Raw genomic sequence first — 19,824 nt, forward strand, 5'->3', positions numbered from 1 at the left:
CTTAATATCCTTAATCTTTTTTAGCCGTCTCATTGACTTTATTAAGGAGATTTGTTTGAACATCTATGATTAGTTGTCTCAAATCGTATTTGTCATCTAGAGGCATATCTTGTTCCTTTAACTGGGCCATATCTTCCTGTTTCTTGGTGTGGATTGTAATTTTTTGTTGGTACATTGGCATCTGGCTTACTAGAGTATTTGTTCTGGGTGCAGTTTTTCTTTTTAGTTTAGGGCTTCCTATCCTTTCTCCTTTGCTGATTGTGCAGTAGGACCCAAGGATAGAGTTGCTGCTGTGTAGGCTCAAGGTTCCCTTATTGCCCCAGGGACCAATGAAGCATCTTCCAAACTTTTTCCTTTGCCAGGGGTAGGGACAGAGTCACAGGTGTGTGAAATAATCCAAGTCGTGCAAGCCTAGACTGTAGTTGCCCAGGGAGACTAATGAAGCTTCATACCCCTTTCTCTCCTGCCTAGGCGGGGATGGAGCTGCAGGTGTGAGCAGCAATCTATGCAATGTGGGTCCAAGATGACAGCAGTTGCCCCAATAGACTTCCAGTTATTCAGTCAGTGCCAGCCAAAGGTACCTATACTTACCTGGATATGCTGGTTCAGGGCCTGCCAGCCTCTGTCTTGCCAGAGGTGGGGTTGAAGCCTAGCCTAGGGTTGCAGGCCAATCTGGGTGAAAGAAACTGGTTCCTACCATCACTGTGATTTTTGGTCAGCCCAGCTTCCCCTCAGACTGGGGGTGAAGTAAAAATAGCGGCCAACAGCCTCTTTCCAACTTGGAAAGATTCACACCCCAGCTGTTCCTAGGGTTATACCTTAGCCGGCCAAATCTACTAATCAGTAGCTGAAATCGGTGGCCAACTGTCTTCTCCTCCCGTTTTTGGAAAATGCAGCTTCAAATTCCAGTCACAGAATAGCTCCTGGGGTGGCTTGCGTTGCCAAAGGAGGATAATCACTAGCCTCTGTGGCATGGCATGTATTTTCGTGGAGAGGCTGGCGCAAGTCCCCCAGCTTCCTCTCTGCCGGAGGTAGGGCTGGGGCTTGTGCTAGAGCTGCAGTCTGATCTGGATGGAAAGAAGTCTGTCCCTACCTGCACTGATTTTCAGTCCACTCAGCTTCCCCTTGTGCCAGGCATGGAGTTAAAAATGGCAGCTACCAGCCTCTTTCTGACTTGGACGGGTTCAAACTTTAGCTGTTCTTAGGATTATACTTTAGTCCGCCAAATTTACTCAGCAGTAGCTGAAGTTGGTGCCCAATGCTCTCTTCTTTCCCCATTTTGGGGAAGTGGACCTTTCAATTCCAGCTGCAGAACAGATCCCAAGGTGGCTTGTGCCTCCAGTGGAGGATGCCTCTGTGGCATGGAGCGCTCTACTTACTAATCTTGTCTGCAGATAGACAGTTTCCTCATTTCATCCCTTCAGGGATGTTGCAGGATGTTCTTCTGGTCTCCTCAAGCCCCCAAACAGGTGCTCCCGCTAGCTCCAGAGCGCTCTGGGTGTTTACTAACTGCCGGTAGCAGGAGCTGACGCTCAGAGCTCCTCACTCTGCCGCCATCTTGCTGGTTGTCCCTATTTCATAGATTTTTAAAAATTATCTTTTTTTTTCAAAGATACATAGATCACACAAAATATTACATTAAAAAATATAAGAGATTCCCATATACCCCACTCCCCACACCCCCCACCCCTCCCACATCGACAACTTCTTTCATTAGTGTGGCACATTCATTGAATTTAATAAGTGCATTTTGGAGTATTGCTACACAGCATGGATTTCTACACAGCCATGTGGGATCTAAGCCCCCTCTCGATTTAGAGGTGGAGTGGACATCACCATCCCAGGGTCCTCAGGATGGAGGAATGAAATATGGATTAGAGTGGACTTACTGGCACCCTATTTCATAGATTTTTAATAGTTATTTATATTAAAAACTGCAGGATTTAACATGGCAAATCACATGCAAGATTTTAACACTGCTGTTTATCTAGTTTGTTGTATATTGTTTTGTTTGACATATTTAATTCTGAATAGAGAAACTGCATTTGAAATTTTTGTAAAATATTAGTTGATATCTAGTATATTGACATTTCTTATGTGGCACATGTTGCTTTAACATTTCTTTTGTACCAAGCTTTGAAATTTCTTATAAACATAGTACTCAGCAGTATCTTAAACCTATGTTTAGATAATGACAATTACACATCTCCCTTACACACCATTCTACTAACAGTAGAAATCATATCTCCTGTATTCGTTTTCCTCAATACAACCCATCTACTATAGCAAGCTTCTCTAAGCAATAAGCCCATAACAACCTGCCTGTTTGGTACACTGAGGTTTTTCATTTTACATTCTAGTTATCAAATTTGTGAATTTATGTATGAGCAAGAACACCAATATGACAAGATTATTGATTGCTACTTACGTGACCCACTGAGGGAGGTAAGTTAAGAGACTGATTTACCCTTTTCTTACTCAGTTTGGTTTTCTTCATTTATTGAATAGGTTTTTATTGAATGCCTGCTGTAGCCAAATATACATTGATAATTAAAACAGGTATAATCCCTGCAGTCTTGGAACTTAAAATGTAGTGAGGGGGAAACGGAATTGGCCCAGTGGTTAGGGCATCCGTCTACCACATGGGAGGTCTGCAGTTCAAACCCCGGGCCTCCTTGACCTGTGTGGAGCTGGCCCATGCGCAGTACTGATGCGCACAAAGAGTGCCCTGCCACACAGGGGTGTCCCCCATGTAGGGGAGCCCCACACACAAGGAGTGCTCCCCATAAGGAGAGCCACCCAGCATGAAAGAAAGTGCAGCCTGCTTAAGAATGGCACCACCCACACACAGAGCTGACACAACAAGATGATGCAACAAAAAGAGACACAGATTCCCGTGCCGCTGACAACAACAGAAGCGGACAAAGAAACAAGACGCAGCAAATAGACACAGAGAACAGACAACTGGGGCGGGGGAGGATGGGGAGAGAAATAAATAAATAAATCTTTTTTAAAAAATGTAGTGAGGAAGACTAACAGTAAAGAAAAAAGACAAACACAATTACAAACTTTGATAAGTGCTAGGAAAGAGAACAGCCAGGGAAGGCATCTCAGAGGAAGTAACAAAGTGAGTTTTGGCAGCTGAGAATTCAGCCAAACAAAGAGCCAAGGGAGATGTGTTTCAGGATAGGGGACAATATATGTAAAGTCCCTGGGGTGGAAACACATTTGACATGTTTAGGAACTGAATAAGGATTATTTAACTGAAGTGAAGATAAATATAGGTGGAACATAATTAGGTCAAGAGTGATTTGAAATGAAATTGGGAATGTGGGTAAGGAACACCAAATGCAAAAGTATAATCGCTCCTCATTAGATTATTGAATGTCAATAAATTGAGGTCAAAATTATTTGGAACATGTTTGTAACTTCTAAGAGTATACCCTAAACTTCAAACAATTACTCTTTCTCTGTAGTATCAGTTATCCATCATTTATCTCCAAATGGCTTTCCAACTCCAAATAATCGATATTTACCAGACTGGTACAGATAGTAAATAGTAAATATTGCTTGAGTGAAAGAATGAGTAAATTATGTTGTCTTATGTTCCTCAGGAAGAAGTCTTTAATTACATTCATAATATTTTATCCATTCCTGGACACAGTGCAGAGGAGAAGCAGTCAGTATGGCAGAAAGCAATGGATCATATTGAGGTAATGATTCAACAAATTTTCTTAAACTTCCCATTTGAATGGGTATTTCCTAAATTAACTTTATGCTAACTAAGCAATGGCAAGTATTATATTAAGTTGATTTACTTGAGGATTAATGTCTTTTACATATAATTTATTCCATCTCTTATTTGTATTCATAAAACCTGTGTGATATGCAATTTTTAATATCAGAACTTCTAAAAATAGTATGTTCAATCCACTAGTGACAAATGGAATATCAATTTTTACAAAGTTCTTGGAGTGAATCTGATACTTTTGGCTTTACCTCTGATAGATGGCATCAACCATTCCCCTCAGTCATCCGATGAAATTTTAGAAGCATTATTGCAATGAGTTGTTCTCTCTGATTATTTCCCTCCCTTATGTATCAGAACCATGATTCTGGCCTGTCTTTGGTCAACTGATTCACTGATGTTGTTTAAGCAGGCTGTTTTGCAAGAATGCAGGAATTGACTTCAGTATTGAAAGAAAAGGTTCTTTTTAAAATAATATGCTTACTGATGCCTGAATGAAGAGGCTAATATACATGTGATAAGCGTGTGAACAGACTACATTCCAAAAGGGGGCCCAAAAGTCACTCCTCAGCATGCAGCATACTGTTTACCTTAGAAACCCACAGAGCTAGATGTTTTGTTGAAATCTGTCTTGTTTTATGGGTCACTGGTTATTAAAAAAAAAGTAGTAAGGAAAGATGCTGAGGTAATCCTAGTTTGGGAAATAACACTTGTATCTCTGAAGTTTCTCTCATTCTTCTGTAGCAAGGATCAGGTGATGGAATAACTTCTGGTGATGGTTTTAGAGATATAGTGAAAGATATGATTCAACACGTTTTAAAAGTTTTTATACATATGAAAATAAAAAGGTAGGATGAGCACTTTGAAAAAACATTGCCTGTGAATTCTAGTTCTTGAAGGTCATAAAGATTAGAAAGATCAGATATATGAACAGCATTTTATGTGAAGCAATTGTGTGAAAAGTGGTATAGTCAGTCATCAGAAGTGTGGTCTTTATCTATAGAATTGAGAACGTGGATATATTTTGGTGAAAGAACACAAGGCCTTTTCCTATTTTGAGTTTTGTCTTTTTTTCTCTTTAATCATTTTACATTCTTTTTCCTTTCATCATCCCCTGTAAGTCTCCATAGTTATATCATGGCTCATTCTTCATTTCCCTTCATCTGCGTTATGCAGTGGTTTGAGCACATGGACTCCAGATATCCATAAATGAATCTATGTCTCTGCATAATGTGAAATGTGATGATTTAATCAATGAGCAAACAAATTACTCAGCAGAAAACTCATGCTAGAGAAGCAAGAAGTATTTTAACTGCACAACAATTATTTCTGCTGACTGTTTTCCCTATATCTGTACTCTTCTTCACCTTGAACTTTTTAATACTCTGAAGGCCCTATTATAAATACATAGACTTTCTGTTGAACTTCCGTGTCTTCAGTAATGTAAATGAAATCAAGATTAATCATCATCATTTTGTTTTGGGCAAAATGCCTAGTATAGTAAGTGGTTCTTAACACTTTTGGTGTTTTAAATGTCTTTTGAGAATTTGATGAAAGATTTGGACCTGTGCTTTCTAATATTGTACATGTACATAGGCACATAATTTTGCTTACAATTTCAGGGATCCACAGAGCCCCTAAAAGCTATTCATAAATGGGGCCTCTGGATTCCAGGTGAAGAATCTCTGATTTAGATGGTTTTTACAATATGAACAAAACATGTTTTACTAGATTTTTCTTTTTACTTTTAAAATTTGAAACATAAAAAAATCATTAATATATGTAAAATAAATGCACAGTTTAATAAAAAGTTAAAAAGCAAATACCCCAGGCCAAGTCAAGAAATAGAATACTTCTAGTACCCCAGACTTTTCTCATTTAGTCTTTCCTGATTATGATCACCTGCCTTCTCCTAGATATACCCATTATCCTAATTTTCTTGCCAGTCTTTGTACCTTTACTGCACAGTGCATTCCTAAAAATAAATTTTTAAATTTTGCTTGTTTCTGAACTTTATATAAATGAAGTTATAGTCTGTATTTTTTGTGTCTGTTGATGTTTGTACATTTTGTTTTATGTAGCTGTTTCATTTTTCTTGTTGCATAGTATTCCATTTTCTAAGTCTGTTAAATTATAGTTTATCCATTCTCCTCTTGATAGACATTTTGGTCATTTTTACTATTAAAAATAGTCCATCCATGATCATTCTTATAGATGTATCGGGAGCACAACTGCATGCATTTCCCCAGGGCAGTGATCCTCAGTTTGGACCACAGACCAGCATTACAGCATCAGCTGAGAACTTAATAGAAATAAAAAGTTTTCCTCTCTACCTCAGGCTTACTGAATCAGAAACTCTGAGAGTGGGGCCTAGCAATATGGGCCCAAGTGATTCTGATGCATATCTGCTCCAGGGTATATATTTAAATGCTAGTTATTTGGAATGATTATCCTAAACTTCACTAGATGCGAGTATTGTATGAGAGTTCCATAGGCTTTAGTCCTCATCAGACTTTTTGATTTTGCTAAGCTAGTGGATGTATAATAATATCTCATTATGTTTCAAATTTGTTTCTTTAATTACTAATGTGATTGACAACCTTTTCATATCATTATTGGCCATTTAAATTTCCTCTTTTGTGATGCACCTGTTCAAGTCTTCTACCCAACTTTCTATTTGATTGTCTCTTGTACTTACTGATTAATAGGAGTTCTTTATGTATCCTGGCTATTAGTCTTTATTCAGTGATGTATCTTGCAAATTTCTTCTCCCATTCTGTGGCTTTTCCTTTCAGTTATTTTCTTTCAGAGGAAAGTTTGTGTTTTTTTTTTAAATAGTCAAAGTTTTTGCCCCAACTATAGTTACAGATATCCTCCTATATTGTCATCTAGAAGTTTTCTTATTTTGTTCTCATCTTTAGATCTTAAGTCTACCTGAAAGAAATTTTTGTATATGATGTGAGGTAGTGTCCAATTAAATTTTTTCATATGAATGCCCAATTCTTCCAGCAACAGTTATTTTAAAATGTTGTCTTTCCCCATTCCTGAACCTTTGTCATATGTGTATCAAGTGTCTATTTGCTTGGTCTGTTTTTCTGGGCCCTCTTCTGTCTCATTAGTGTATTTGTCTGTCTCTGCATCAATAGCATACTATTTTTTGTTCTTTTTTTCTTTCTCCTTTTTTTTTTTTAGTTTCATTTCTTTCTTCTTTATTTTCTAATACCGTATTTTTTTTTATTCCATGATAGAGTGTTTTGTTGTTTTTTTTTTTTTACCATTTTTTATTATGATACCTGTAAGAGGATTGTGACTATTCTTGGCCACTTGCATTTCCAAATACATTTTAGAATCCTCTTGTCAAGGTCCACCAATTTTTTTTTAAACTTGTAATTATGATTGAGATTGCGTTGAATCTGTCAATCATTTTGAAGATAACTGACATCTTTACAATACTGAGTCTTCCAATCTATGACCCTGTAGTATAACTGTATATTAAATATCTGTCCATGTGGTTTTATCATTTGCTCTTTAGAGATTTTCAATCCTATGTTAACTTTGTTACAACTCATGTATTTTATGCTATTATAAATGGTATTTTTAAAAACTTCATTTCTAACATAAGTATAATGTTTACTATAAGGATTTTTATGCTAGTTTCCTTCTATTTCTAGTTTGCTGAAAGTTTTCTCATGAATGAGTTTTGAATTTTATCACTTTTTCTCCTTTTTCTGTTTTTGTGGTAATTTTTTCACAATGTGGTTTTATATGTGTACATATAAAATATATATTTATTTTTATTAAAGAAGTTGTGACCTTACCAAACAACCATACAAATGTGCAGAATTCCCATACAATACCCCTCCACCAATTCATTACACTGTTGTGGAACATTTGAAACAGATTATGAGGTAATATGATCAGACTATTACCACTAACTATAGTCTATAGCATACATTTGATGTATTTTTTCTATATGCCCCTATTAACACAATACTTCTTTGACATGATGCAAGAATATTATAATATTGCTGTTAACTATAGTCCATAGGTTATATGAATTGTATTTTCCCATGCACTTCCATATTCTTACCACCTTATAATAGTGATGTATATTTGTTCTAGTTCATAGAACATTCTTGTATTTTACTGCTAACCACAATTCTCATCCACTTCTGAGTTCACTGTGTTATTCAGGCCCTAGGTTATTCACTAGCTTTCTTTCAGTTGACATTTACATTCTTAGACTACCTGTTTTTCAGCCACAATCCCATTAATAAACCAGCTGTGTTTGTTATATTCACTGTAATGTATTACCATCAACTCTATCCATTCCCACATTTTACAGTCAAGCTAATTTAAACTTACACATTTTCTGGTAAATTTTGATAGAATTTATTACAATAACCTTGAATTCTGTAGATAAATGCAACTTTATCCTAATATATTATCTTTTTTATATAGTTAGATTTAATTTGCTATTATTTTATTTAGGATGTTTATATCGGTGTTCATGGTTGAGATTTACCTGTAGTTTTCTTTTCTTATATTGTCTTTTGGGTTTTAGTATCAAGATTTTGCTAGCCTCATAAAATGGGCTAGATAATTTATTCTGTTCTCTAGAAAAGATTATTTATTGATATAAATATTTCTTCCTTGGGAAACAGACTTTGGCCCAGTGGTTAGGGCGTCCGTCTACCATATGGGAGGTCGTTGGTTCAAACCCCGGGCCTCCTTGACCCGTGTGGAGCTGGCCATGCGCAGTGCTGATGCGCGCAAGGAGTGCCGTGCCACGCAAGGGTGTCCCCCGCGTGGGGGGAGCCCCACGCGCAAGGAGTGCGCCCGTGAGGAAAGCCGCCCAGCGTGAAAAGAAAGAGCAGCCTGCCCAGGAATGGCGCCGCCCACACTTCCCGTGCCGCTGACGACAACAGAAGCGGACAAAGAAACAAGACGCAGCAAATAGACACCAAGAACAGACAACCAGGGGAGGGGGGGAAATTAAAATAAATAAATAAATCTTTAAAAAAATAAATAAATAAATAAATAAATATTTCTTCCTTAAATCCTTAAATGGTTGCTAGAACTTCCCAGTGAAACTATTTGAGCCAGAAATTTTCTGTATAGAAAGATTTTTTGACACTGATTCAATTTCTTTAATTGTTAAAAAAAAGCAACCATTTTTAAGTTTTTAATTTCTTCTTGAATTGGCTTAGTAAATTCTCTTTTTCTCGGAATGTGTCAGTTTTGTTTAAATTTTCAAATTCTTGGCATAAATTAATTCATATAGTCTCTTATCTTTATGTCTGCAGATCTGTAGTAATATCCCCTTTCTCTTTTGTGGTATTGATTAGTTGTGCCTTCTCTCTTTTGAGATGTATTACATAATGGTACAAACTTTATTCATGTCAGCTAATTATTAACCTGTAAATATTACCTAGCACAATCCTTATATTATTCATATATCATGAATATTGCAATTACAATAACTTAAGTTTTATTCAATAACCTACAATGTCGATATATATTCGATGTTTGCATTTTAGCGGTGTAGCATGCTTGTGTTTGCTCACTGTTCCTATTGAGAAGATGCAGATGGAAAGGTAAAATAGTAGGTCACAGAAACCAAGTGATAAGAGAGTTTCAAGGGAAAAACAAAAGGATAGTCAAGGAGAGGGCATATTGAATGTCACAGATTTGAGAGAAATAGATTTTATTATCAGGGGTTAACAGCAGTCAACATTTTAGTCTCATTTAATACTCATGACCTTAAGTTGATTTCTTCAGACGCTTCTAGTTTCAAATTCCACCAGGTGCTAGAAGTAAAGTTTTAGAATTCCTAGCCAGAGATATTTCAATTACACTCTTTTTTCCCCCCTATTTCTTCAAAGTTCTTCTTTTAAGCTCAAGGATGAAGTTCATTGACAAGGAATTTGGGAAGCTTTTGTTACCAAAATGGCTTAAGTTTAGAGTTTTAGTGCTTTCATTTTCCAAAAATTCTGAATTACCTTTTTTAAAATCACGATATGCCTTTTTACATGGCAGATTTCTAAATGCACTCATGTGGAATATACCCTTTAAACTGAGGCTCTAAATCAAGGTCTCCTGAAATGCAGTGTGAAAGCTTGTGATAATGAAGTAGACAGTCATACCTCACATCTGTGGATATTCAATTTAAATGTAACATGAAAGATTATTTTGTCTTTTTTCTTTAACTCTAGGAACTTGTGTCCCTTCAGCCCTATAAAGCTGCAGAGCTGGTTGCTACCCACTTTTCTGAACAGATTGAAACAGTCATTAAAAAGCTTGAGGTAAATATAAAAACATATTAGGAAAAAACGTCTTGTGGAAAGATAATTATTAAATCCCCACCTGCGAACTTTTTATTGTAGTAATTTTTTCAGTCAATAGTTGCTGTTTGTTTGTACACATTATGTGGGGGGGTGTGGGGGCATGTGTAGGAATTTGAGAGCAGTTGTGTGATGATTTCTGAGTCTGGAAATGAAGGAGTTCATCTTTGTGCATAACAAATATTAATGTCAAAGGAACATTTTTGGAATTATAACCTATATTTACAGAAATTGCAATTCACAAAAGATCCTCTTTCTCAATTTCTTTTGCTATAGGAACTAAAATCCTCTTCTCTTTGAGGTTCATTTTATTTATTCAGACCCTTTGTCACCCTCAGACTGAATTAATGCTGATTATTTGTAATTTTTCTTAGAAAATTTTAACTAGAACATGGCTATGTTAATGCTGAATATTGACAAGCTCAGCTTGAAATACTATTTATGGCCCCAATATTCCACTTATTACTACCATGGCAGTCTTAGTGGTGAGTTTTTGCTTACTGTTGCCATGGCCACAATTACTAAAGGTAGGAAATAAGACAATGACAGGGACACAAAGCACAATCCAAAGTTCTCAAGTGGCCATGATGGTGGTAGGGACTGTATGCTGAATGGAAAGCAGAGCACTGAGTGGAGAGGCAACTAGCATGACACAAAGATATGGAATTCACTTATTTTAACACTAACTGTGACTCCACTTTGTATCACAATGTGCTAGGCCTGGAACATAAATAAGAATACAACCTTTCCCTGAATTTATAGTACAGAACAGAGAAGCCTTAAATAAGTTCAGGGCAGTGTTAGAAGACCTACACTAGAGATACATAAAAAATGCTGTAGGAATAAGAAGAAAGAGTGATGAACTGTGTGAGAAAGTCAGACAAGAATTCCCAGAGACATCTGAACTGAGTCTAAGAATTGGTATCAGTTTTCCAGTCAGAGTATGGGAAAGACTTTCCAGATAAAGTGTTCTGGATATGTAAACATTTGAAGTCATAAAGCAGCCCATGTATTCAAAGACTGGTTAGATCTGTGTGGCACATAATGCGATTGGAGCTATGATAGAAGTGGCGTTAGATTAAGCTATAAAAGGTAGTGGGAAGGGAAGCTAGGAAACTTGTATCATTTAGGTACTGGAGCAAAGTTTTTTTAAGCAAAGGAATGACATCATTAGACCTATATTATAGAAAACAAACTATGGATGGCAGTGTGAAGAGCGGACTGGCAAGGAAAGCAAATGAGAGACCAGTTAGAAAGCAAAATATTTAGGCCGGACAGGAGTAAATCAGTGGCAATAGAGAGGACAGATTCAAGATATATTTCCGAATAAAACAAATAGAGCTTGGAAATTAGGTGAATGTAACGGAAGGAGTTAAAATTGTCTCCCAGATATCAGGCCTGGCTGTCCAATAATTCAAGATAAGGACTCATCCATTAATTCAATAAATATTTATGTACCTGCTATGAGCCAAATATATTATTAAGTGCTGAGGATATGAAAACATATACATGTGATCCCTGCTCTTAAGGAGGAAGACAGATAAGTCAAAAGACAGTTAGTTATACTGATCCTACAAGTTCAAGAAGAAAACAATAGAAATTAATTACAACCTTGATCTTGGCCATTGACATTCCAAATAGATACATCTTATAAGCTGCTGGATCTTTGGTTATGTACTTCACATATGTATATTTGCTTCTGCTCTGCAAACTAAAGGCAGATTTATCTTTCCTTTTAAAGTCATTCAAAGAACTTCATTTTTCTCTGTGAAAATTCTAATGTAATATACAATTTCAGTTTTATTGGTTTTAGTTCTCAGTGCTTTAAGTGTTTTGCCATTGTTAATAATTTGTTGTGCTTCAAATTATACTTAAGTAGTATATGATGAAACACATATCAGTGTATACAGATACACTGGGAAAAAAAACTACTCTTAACCCCCAGAACTTCTCCCTTTAATTCAGCAGTTAGAATGAAAGAGGACCCGTCTCCCTCCCTATAAAAGAATCAACTCAAAATGGATCAAAGACCAAAATATAAAAGCCAGGACCTACTAGATGTAGGGAAACATCTTCAAGCTCTTGTGATAGGCGATTGTTTCTTAAACCTTACACCCAAAACACAAGCAACAAAAGAAAAAATAGATAAATGGGACCTCCTCAAAATTAAATACTTTTGCACCTCATATGACTTTGTCAAAAGGGTGAAAAGACAACCAAGTCAATGGGGGAAACTATTTGCAAATCACATATCCAGTAAGGGTTTAATATCCATGGTATATAAAGAGATGCTACAGCTCTACAATAAAAAGACAAAAGACCTGATTTAAAAATTGGGCAAAAGACTTGAGTAGATATTTGTCCAAAGAAGAAATACAAGATAGGAAAAAAAAAAATACGTAAAAGTCAGTAGTTCTGGTAAATCTGCCTGTCTGATGTTTTCCTTGTTATCATTTAAAATACAAGATTATCAATTGCAGAATTTTCTTTTTCCTGTAATCTCTAAAAATATTGAAAGTCAGGAAAACACAGTAAATGAGTATGTTATTCATCAAACAAATATATTAAAGCTTAAGTATAATGGGTAAGAAAAATGGAGCTATTGGTAGGTTATTTGTGAAATCTTAGACATTTCTTTTAAAGAAACAGTGTTTATTGCAAAACTTTATAGAATATGAGAGAATCCCACAGATATTATAAAGTACCTTTACTTCTGAGGGCAGAAATATTTCTGACCAATTGTCTTCAGAATCCTTCGATAATAAACCAGAATATTAAGTCACAAGTGGAAGAAATATTCTGTAAAATAAAAGAAAGTGATATACCAGAGAAAAGACAGAAAATCAAAGACTGATAAATATAAATATATCAAATACCATTAATCCTTTTTAACTTTGAAAGTCTTCTTTTTACAGGAAGTCTGATTATGTCAATAAAGGAGAAAAGGAAAATTAAGCAGTGATAGTTTTTGCTTAGCTTCCTAAGAATGTAGAAACATCATTTACATTTATGTAGTCTTCTGAGGCTTATCTCATTTAATCCTCACTACCACCCTGTGCAGAAGGCTGAGAAGATATTGCCATCCTTTTTTCCACATGCGGAAACTGAGATGCTAAGTGGGTGACTTACATAGTCATATAGATACTAAGTGGCAGAAACAACTCAGGTTCAATGGCTTATTAATTGCTAAAATTGTACAGATTGATTGCCATCTCTTATATAGATGATTATATTGTGGTGTCAAGAAACACTTTTTTGGTTGTTCATTTGGACCTTAAACTCCCAGTCTATGCAGATTAACTACCTCACTGTAGGCCATTTTCCCAAAGAAACAAGGCAAAGCAGTGTGAAACCTATCAGTGCGGCCAGAATTCACTATCAGCTAAGCAACTCAATGCACCTGCCACTCCAAGGGTTCTTATGCCCCTAACAGATCAGGGATTTGTCTCAATAGAGTTCTCCCCTCCCTGCCTTCCTCTTCTCTTTTTTTCCCCAGCAATAACAAAGTGTTCACGTTCCTTTGAATGCAAAATTCAATGCGTGACAGGGATTAGCATTATTGAGAGGAAGTGAAAAGATCTGCAAATGATTCGCCAATCTGTATGGAGGACTTAATGGAATTAGTTATATACAGTTACATTTTAAAGGAATATTCTAGAGTAATCTTTACTTTGGTGCAGTGTGAAGAATGTTTTAATATTTACTTGTATTTTTATTGTTTTTCTATTCAGAACCAAGTTTTGCTTTTCAAATTTTTGAGGAGCCTTCTTGACCCAAGGTATGTTAATAAACTTTACTTTTTTCTAATACTTAGATGAGAATAAATGGTAATAAATTGAGGCTAAAAAACTAGTTCATGGAATCCAGATAGTAAATTTAACTCTTGATTTTTAATATTAGTGGGAGTAACAGTTAAACAGATTATCCCAAAATATATAATCTGACAATAGGTTATATCTAGAGGAACTATTTTCTATATGAACATGAGTATGCATGATGAATTCTCATCAAAGTAGATGAAATAATGAAGCCATACTATAGGGTGTGTTTCAGAAAGAATCCGATGACCATCTTGCTTCCCTTTCTGCATTTCTACCTATTCCTTATTCTGTGCTGTAAACTGATAGTTTTACTTTTCAGAGTAAACACCTAGTTCCTAGGCTACATCAAAATTTACCTTTTTAACTCAATTTGTGGCATTTTGTTTTAAATAGCTGTTCCTGTTGGTATGGGTAAGAAAGTTTAGATATGTTTTTCAACTGCTACTTTGATATTTATCAAATAAAACTAACCTAAGAAATGATGAAATCAGTGATGGATTTGTAGGTAAAGCAGCGTGAAATCTTAAGGTTTTGCTGTAATTAAGTGGAGTACAGTGGGAGTTGAGTATAATTCTATTTAATATCTTCTAATAGCGTCACTCTTAACCAGGAGTTTATATGAGAATCAGCCTTTGAAAATGTCGATGCCTGCACCCAATGCCATAGAATCTTTGTGAGTGGTGATATTTCTGATGAGTTAAGCATCGTTGGCTTAAGATATTCCAGGGTGCCATAACTTTCACATCAGTCATATAAACCCTGAGTTTTGTTATAATACACACTGTCCATTGAAGACAGTCATTTACTTAATCAGTTGTAACAGTTTTGTTTATTATAGTATTCTGTGCTATTTTGGAATATCAAAATACCAGTAATTTTGTGGCTTGTAATATTTTTATTGAAATCTCAATTATTTAAATGTTTTTTAATGCTTAGTGGTTTTTGTTTTTTTGTTTTGTTTTGTTTTACTAGTGTAATTGTGGGTTTACAGAACAATCATCCATAAAATACAGTATTCCCATATACCACCCTTTTATTAACACCTTTCATTGGTGTGGTGCATTTGTTACAATTGATGAAAGTACATTTTTACGTTGTGTTATTAATATATCCTATAGTTTAACTTAGGGTTCATTGTGTTGTGCAGTTCAATGGACAGTCATTTAAATCTTGAGCAGCCTGTGTTACATTTAAATTTACAATCAAATGTGCAGATGTTTAGAAAGCAGTGTGAGCATAAATCCTCCTCTCTCTCAGTTCAAGACCTTTTCAAAGTATATTTTAGTTCTCTGTTCTCAGACTATTACTGAGGTTAGACATCTTTGTATTTCATTAATCATTTGTATTTCCTTCCCAGCCAGTTTGGGCCCCAATCTACTTCTAGAGTTACCCAATGAAGCTATCTTAGAATCAGGAGTGGTTGGTAGGAGGGAAGGAAGAGAGCTGGGAAAAGGATGGGAGAGGAGAGGACTGAGGACTGAGTGAGGCAGAAGGGGGGGCAGTGTGTTCCAGCCCCATCCCCAGCCTTTTTTCCAAAGACTGTTCCCCTCTTTTCCTATGGTGGCAGAATTCCCTCTGCTCCTATCCTTGTGTTTCCTCAAGTATCAGAGCCATTCTCTTAGGGCCTGATGGCTCTTCTCCTAGGAAAATTTATTTTAACCAAGACCTTTCTTCCCCCAACCATCCCACCTAGAAAAACTCAAGATAAAAGGACAAAGGAAGCTCCGTTTTTAACTTGGCCTTTCCTCAACTCTAACAAAGTATAGAGGACATTAGTAACCAAATCTTACTTTAAAAACAACAACAACAACAAAACATACTAAGTTAGTTAACATAAATATTGATATGAAATTTTATCACACTCCTTAACGTTAGAGTAGTAAGACTGGCAAATTACAAGAACAACAGAGGTCTTCGATAGAAAGTCTTGCTCAGTTATTACTTATACCTAGAGGAAAGATGTTAATTAGGTAAGACTCTTTAAAGATACTGTGAAAGTTGTTCACTAGCAAACCACCAATAGGCATACTTAAACTAACATGTAATAAAGGATAATTAACTCTGAATTAACTTGTTGCACATTATTCCTTTCCTGTCATATCAGTTTAGCTGCAAGCTCTTCTCTTACCTGCCTCTGAGAGAAGTAATGCACCACAGCCTTGCTTTTCCCCAGCCCCCAGAAAACAGCATGACCTGGAATGGCCTCGCTTCTGACAACAGTTCAATCTCCAGCTTTTCTTCTGCCTAACTGGAATTAAGAGCTTTAAATCAACCAAACTGATGCCTTAGCTCCACCTTTGAAAGGATCTCACTTTAATACTGAATCACCTCCACAATGTAAAACCTAGAATTCTGCCTAGGTAGTCCCAATTCCTAAATTCATCATATTTTTTTTCTACATAGGCAGAAGGCATTGATTCAGATTATGCTCTAAATTTATTTTAAATTCTGTTTGCTATTCAATACAATTTTTTACCTAAGGACTATTTTAAATGATAGTATCTCAGTCTAATGTATAAAAGTCTGCTTAACCTAAAATGTAAATACCCAATACTAGTAATCTGCTGATTCTGGATTGAGGAGAGGAACGAGGTTAAGAAGACTGAGTGGTAGTCCTCCCTTTCTTGCTTTCAAAGCTGGCCTTAGACAAAGTTTGGTTTATAGAAAGTTTGTCTTTGGGGCCCTTTGAATGTATAACCCCCCACCCCGCCGCCTCCTTTACAGGGAAGGGGTGCACTCACTTCCAGCTTTCCACTTCATAAGTGTACCTAGATATGTAGTCTCCTTTTAGAAAGATTTTAAAAATCCAAAATTACCTTCATGCCCCAATCAAAACTCTTCACAATTGATTTTAAGTTTCTCTATTTTTTGCACTTTTACAGTGAGAATACACAAGAAACATATAAATTTTACCAGATTTTGTGTAGGTTCTTGACTATGCCACAGAAATGAATTTCAAAAGCACATCAAGTTAGGTCAGTAGTTTATTCAGGTAGGGAGGGATGAGAAATAGGAGAAAACAGTAGACCATGAGTCCCAGGTGAAGAGGAAGGGGCTGAAAAGTGATAAAGCGGGATGATTTACTGACTACAGTTCACCATTATAAGTTATAAATGCTCAGGTTTTACTTGCGTGGCAACCATGGCAGGGAAAAATGGCAAGAGCAGGGCACAGAAGGCACAGGGGTCGGGGAGAGAGAGAGAGAGAGAGAAAATGAATATTCAGGCCTTGCACCTGCTTTTTGAACTGTTAATTATCCACCCCTTTGCTAAAGGCAGGGGAGGAGTCCCAGCTGTTTGCTATTTTGACTGATTACCCCTCCTCCCATCAGTCACCCATGAGGGCCCAATGATAAAGTCCTTGGACTATCTGGGGCTTCTCCTGGCTTCCGGAGGAAACTTCCAGCCGCCATCTTGCGGGTATTGATGTCCATGTGGACTTCTTGCCAGGATTCAGATCCATGTATTGATTCCCTATCTTACTAGCAGTCTTCATAAATACAATGAAACATATACACAGAAGAAAAAAATTCCTAATACCACCAAGTTGATCTTAAGGTTGAAAAGAAAGCAAAAAAAATGAGCTGGTTTATATTAGTCTGTGAATGACTGATATCCCATCATATATTAGCAGTTAAAAATGAGTATTTCTGAAGGATTGCTATCTTAAACAGGTTGGGAAAATTAAGGAGTATGGAAAAAGATTTTTGGGAACAAAAGAACTTCAAGAATAGATGGGGGAAGCAGATGTAGCTCCACTGATAGAGGGTCTGCCTACCATATAGAAGGTCCAGAGTTCGAATCCAGGGCCCCCTGGCCCATGCGATGAGCTAGCCCACACACAGTGCTGCTGGACCTAAAGGAGTGCCGAGCTATGCAGGGGTGTCCCCTACATAGGGGAGCCCCATGCACAAGGAGTGTGCCCCACAAGGAGAGCCACCCCCACGTAAAAAAAGCACAGCCTGCCCAAGTGGCACCGCACACACGAGAGAGCTGACACAACAAAAAGAGGGACAGATTCCCAGTGCCGCCGAGAATGTAAGTGGACACAGAAGAACACAGCAAATGGACCCAAGAGAGCAGGCAATTGTGTGTGTGTGTGGGGGGGGGGCGATAAATGAAATAAATCCTTAAAAAAAAAAAAAAAAGCATAGATTGATTGGACCTGCCTAGCAGTTTTCACTGGCAGAAAACTTCAGACTATTTTTGCCTTTGTTTCTTCCCTTTTGTGCTTTTTAAGCAGTAGATTATTTTTAATCTCCAGGGGGTTTTTACTGATTTTTTTCCCCCATGAAGTTCCTGCAGCAGGATCCTAGAGAGTTGGGAAAATGAAAGAAAACAATTATTTTGAAACGGGGACTGCTTGTGTATATGTATATATCAAAATGTTGCCTCTTTGCTCTTGCTCTGAAACCCTGAGTTATTAGGATTCTCATGACTGTTTATGCTTATTTGATTTAACATTTCCATGTGTCCATTGAGGTATTTCTGAGGGGGTAGCTTTTTATTTTATTTTGACTGCAGCATTTTCAAAGGAATAAATCATCTACCTCAATTCTTATGTATATTTCTTTATCCAGCTTCTTATCTTTGTTATGTAAATAGTTGGGTCTTTGGAATTAATTGATCTACAAAGCTGTTGATGGCATCTGTACATGGAAAGATGAGTTTCCTAAAAGGGTATGGGGAGGGGAGGCTAGTCCTCCAGGAGTGAATTAGCTGCCTGAATGGAGGCCAGCAGCTGGGAGGGAAAGGATTTGCCTCTTCTTCCCATGCCCTTCTGTGGGACAACTGCTACAGAAGGCCCCACCCCAGGAATTTGTGCAGGAGTTCTCCTCCTAATGCATTTATATCCAAATGTAGGTCTTCTGTGCAGTGAAATTCTTGGAGGATAATATAAAATGACGCCAATGTTTTTTGTGAGGCTATGACCTGCATAAGGAATAGCGGGGATTGTACAAGTATAATTAGATTCACAATATTTTCAGTACAATTTTCTTGGGAATGTCAATTTAGTCCTTGTTAACAATATCCTGGAGGCCTCTGAAATATCGTATAATTTTCTTTTAGAAAAAACATTCAAAATATCACTTTGTATTTCTAAATCTTTAATCAAAATAAAGTGAAAATTGAACATTGCTAAAAGAAATGAGTAATTTTGCCAAGGATATGATTATACATTGAATTTAAGTTAAATGTATCAGTGTTTCTATGTATAATTTTTTAATCTTTTAAAAAATTTTAAATAAGCTATAGATTACATAAATGTTACATCAGAAATATAGGGGATTCCCATTTACCCCACTCCCTCCCCCTCCCACAATTCCCTCATTAACATTTTTCATTAGTGTGATACATCTGCTACAATTGATGAACACATATTGAAGCATTACTTCTAACCCTGGCCTATAGTTTACATTATAGTTTACATTTTACACCACACAGTTTTATAGGTTTTAACAAAATATATATTATGGCCCATTTCCATCATTGCAATGTCATTCAGGACAATTCCAATGTCCCAAAAATGTCCCGTGTTACACCTATTCTTCCCTCTCCTTCCCCTCAGAAACTTTGGTGGCCACTGTCTTTATATCAATGATACAAGTTCTTCCATTGCTAGAATAATAAGTCTACTTCAGTCCATAGTTTCATCCCCCTTCTTTTGTATAATTTTGAAGGGATATTATAAGATACTGATACTCAATGTTTAAATACCATATTTTAAAATTTAAATTTAAAAAATTAGAACTTGTATATGTTCACTAATTTTGACATATTAAAAAACATTCCTGCTTCAGTGAACACCTGCAGTGGACAAGGTGCTTGTCAGTTTGGTCAGGTTTACCATGAGATAGAGGATTTTGTTTAGTGTTGCACACTAGTGAATTTTACTAGCAGCTCAAATGCAG

General features: G+C 36.5%; 1 protein-coding gene across 4 annotated transcripts in view; it reads left to right on the top strand.

The window, feature by feature from the left end:
* The window catches only part of VPS8 (VPS8 subunit of CORVET complex), a 294,602-nt gene that overhangs the window by 164,732 nt on the left and 110,046 nt on the right, over positions 1-19,824 (top strand). For all 4 annotated transcript variants that reach the window (XM_058295485.2, XM_058295487.2, XM_058295486.2 and 1 more), the window contains 4 exons: positions 2,361-2,445; positions 3,615-3,713; positions 9,964-10,053; positions 13,824-13,870. In XM_058295485.2, the coding sequence (XP_058151468.1) occupies positions 2,361-2,445; positions 3,615-3,713; positions 9,964-10,053; positions 13,824-13,870 (321 nt within the window). The remainder of the gene's footprint in view (positions 1-2,360; positions 2,446-3,614; positions 3,714-9,963; positions 10,054-13,823; positions 13,871-19,824) is intronic.

This window comes from Dasypus novemcinctus, chromosome 4, assembly GCF_030445035.2.
Source record: "Dasypus novemcinctus isolate mDasNov1 chromosome 4, mDasNov1.1.hap2, whole genome shotgun sequence".
NCBI lineage: Eukaryota > Metazoa > Chordata > Mammalia > Cingulata > Dasypodidae > Dasypus > Dasypus novemcinctus.